General features: G+C 37.6%; 1 protein-coding gene across 1 annotated transcript; it reads left to right on the top strand.

The window, feature by feature from the left end:
- The first annotated feature begins 43 nt into the window (after positions 1–43).
- Positions 44–1,524, top strand: LOC105155265 (DNA-directed RNA polymerase 1A). Its single transcript, XM_011071137.2, has 3 exons — positions 44–174; positions 270–373; positions 699–1,524. Exons 1-3 carry the CDS (start codon positions 126–128, stop codon positions 807–809), a joined length of 264 nt encoding a protein of 87 aa, XP_011069439.2. The 5' UTR covers positions 44–125; the 3' UTR covers positions 810–1,524.
- The last annotated feature ends 261 nt before the right edge of the window (positions 1,525–1,785 follow it).

The following is a 1,785-nucleotide window of genomic DNA, read 5'->3' as shown; positions in this document are numbered from 1 at the left end:
TAAGTGTGATAGCATAAGATTATCCTTCTTACTTGCTATCTATTGCATGATCATTAAAGGTGTTAGCTAAGCGGCAGAGAACAGCCTTCCCTCCAAATTTTGTGCACTCTCTTGATGGTTCGCATATGATGATGACTGCCATTGCCTGCTCGGAGGCAGGCTTAAGTTTTGCAGGTTTTGTAATAAATTATACTATGATTTTTCTGCTAGTGATTATTCTAAAATACCACTGCATAAGTCTAATAACTCCCACCATGATTTGATTCCAGGTGTGCATGATTCATATTGGACTCATGCATGTGATGTGGACAAAATGAACATGATTCTCAGAGAAAAGTTTGTTGAACTCTACGAGGCACCAATTTTGGAGAATGTAAGCTCTTTTAACTACCATATCTGATTTTCAACTCATATAAAAATGTCATATCCTCTGCACTGGTGCACTTCGACTCATGCCCTACTTTTAGCAATAAAATGTCATTTCTTGACGACATTACTTGTTTCATCCAAATTAAAAATCATATCCAGTTTGCCTCCCTGTAAATAGTTGGGTTTATTTAAGCTAAAAGTGCTGCGAAACCATCAGCTTTACTAGTTTCTGCACTCAGTGGCCATTTATGTAATATTCTGTGCAAGACTTGTTCGAGTCCTGAAAGGAAAAATTGTTAAGATTACTAATTGTTTCTATTCGTTCACAGTTGTTGGAGGGTTTCCAAAAGTCCTTCCCCAACCTAAACTTCCCTCCATTGCCAGAACGAGGAGATTTTGACCTGAGGGAAGTTCTGGAGTCGACCTATTTTTTCAACTAGTTGAAGAGATGTTACATCATTCTTTCTGGATTTCTGATTATTAACCTTGTCGTGGCGACTCAAGATTCTTAAATTCTTGCTGCTCCTACCAATCATTGCGTAAAAGAGCAACAGGAGAACGCCATCTTGGAGACTGAGCTGCCCATCCTGGGGTCCGTTTTCTATACATTCACACAGTAGCTTTAACCATAAGATGCTGAAGATTTGAGTAATGTTCTTCAATGACACAACAATTATAGCCAACACCATGGTCCAAAAATTTATGCTAACTGAGCATAAATTAGTAGTATCCCATGCAGCAGTATTCTCAGTGATTTGAAGTGGGTATAGCAGGGAGGAATCCAAGCTTGCTTTGTACATGTGGATTGTTCGAGTCGGGTTCAGCAAAATAATATGTAGATATGTATCAGATTTGTCCGAGGCACAATAGAATCATAGATGCCAAGAATGAGATTATAACAGCTGTAGATCACACTTGGAAGATAAAGCCAAGCCCACATATCCTTACTGTATCAGTTATATAGATTAACCTTTAGATGTTCTCAAGGAAACATTCCAGGCAATTGTTCTCATCAGAGTCTGTACGAATAAAGAAAGAGGTTACTGCTGGTCACTTCAGTAGGCAACCGTATTTTGTTTACATGGAAAGTTGTAGTTGGAACATACTATGAATCCATGAATTAGAGCTTTCATTGAATTACCTTTATTGCTGTAATTTCTCTTGGATGCTGATTTAGCTGTCTTTGTCCTATGTTTTCTTTTCTTTTCATTTTTTTTTATTGATATATATTTGCTAATGACAAAATTAATACAAGTAATAAAAAGAATACCCAGTTTTCTTGAAGAAGGTGCAGATGTCTCTGCTCACAGCCACCACAGTTGCAAATACAGCTAAACATGAAACCAGCCAAGATCTTGCCCATCTTTGAGGCCACGCCATTTGTATCATCAGATATGTGAATAACTATTACTCAAC

Source organism: Sesamum indicum, unplaced genomic scaffold, assembly GCF_000512975.1.
Source record: "Sesamum indicum cultivar Zhongzhi No. 13 unplaced genomic scaffold, S_indicum_v1.0 C01096, whole genome shotgun sequence".
NCBI classification, from domain to species: Eukaryota; Viridiplantae; Streptophyta; class Magnoliopsida; order Lamiales; family Pedaliaceae; genus Sesamum; species Sesamum indicum.
The sequence above is the reverse complement of the archived record's forward strand: the minus strand, read 5'-3'. Positions and strand labels throughout refer to the sequence as shown.

What these genes read in the sequence shown, in the direction of transcription:
- LOC105155265 (XM_011071137.2), top strand. Translation starts at nt 126, where the DNA reads ATGATGATGACTGCCATTGCCTGCTCGGAGGCAGGCTTAAGTTTTGCA. An exon ending in GGCAGGCTTAAGTTTTGCAG is followed by an intron (nt 175 to 269) that starts GTTTTGTAATAA and finishes ATTTGATTCCAG; the next exon opens with GTGTGCATGATTCATATTGG. An exon ending in AGGCACCAATTTTGGAGAAT is followed by an intron (nt 374 to 698) that starts GTAAGCTCTTTT and finishes ATTCGTTCACAG; the next exon opens with TTGTTGGAGGGTTTCCAAAA.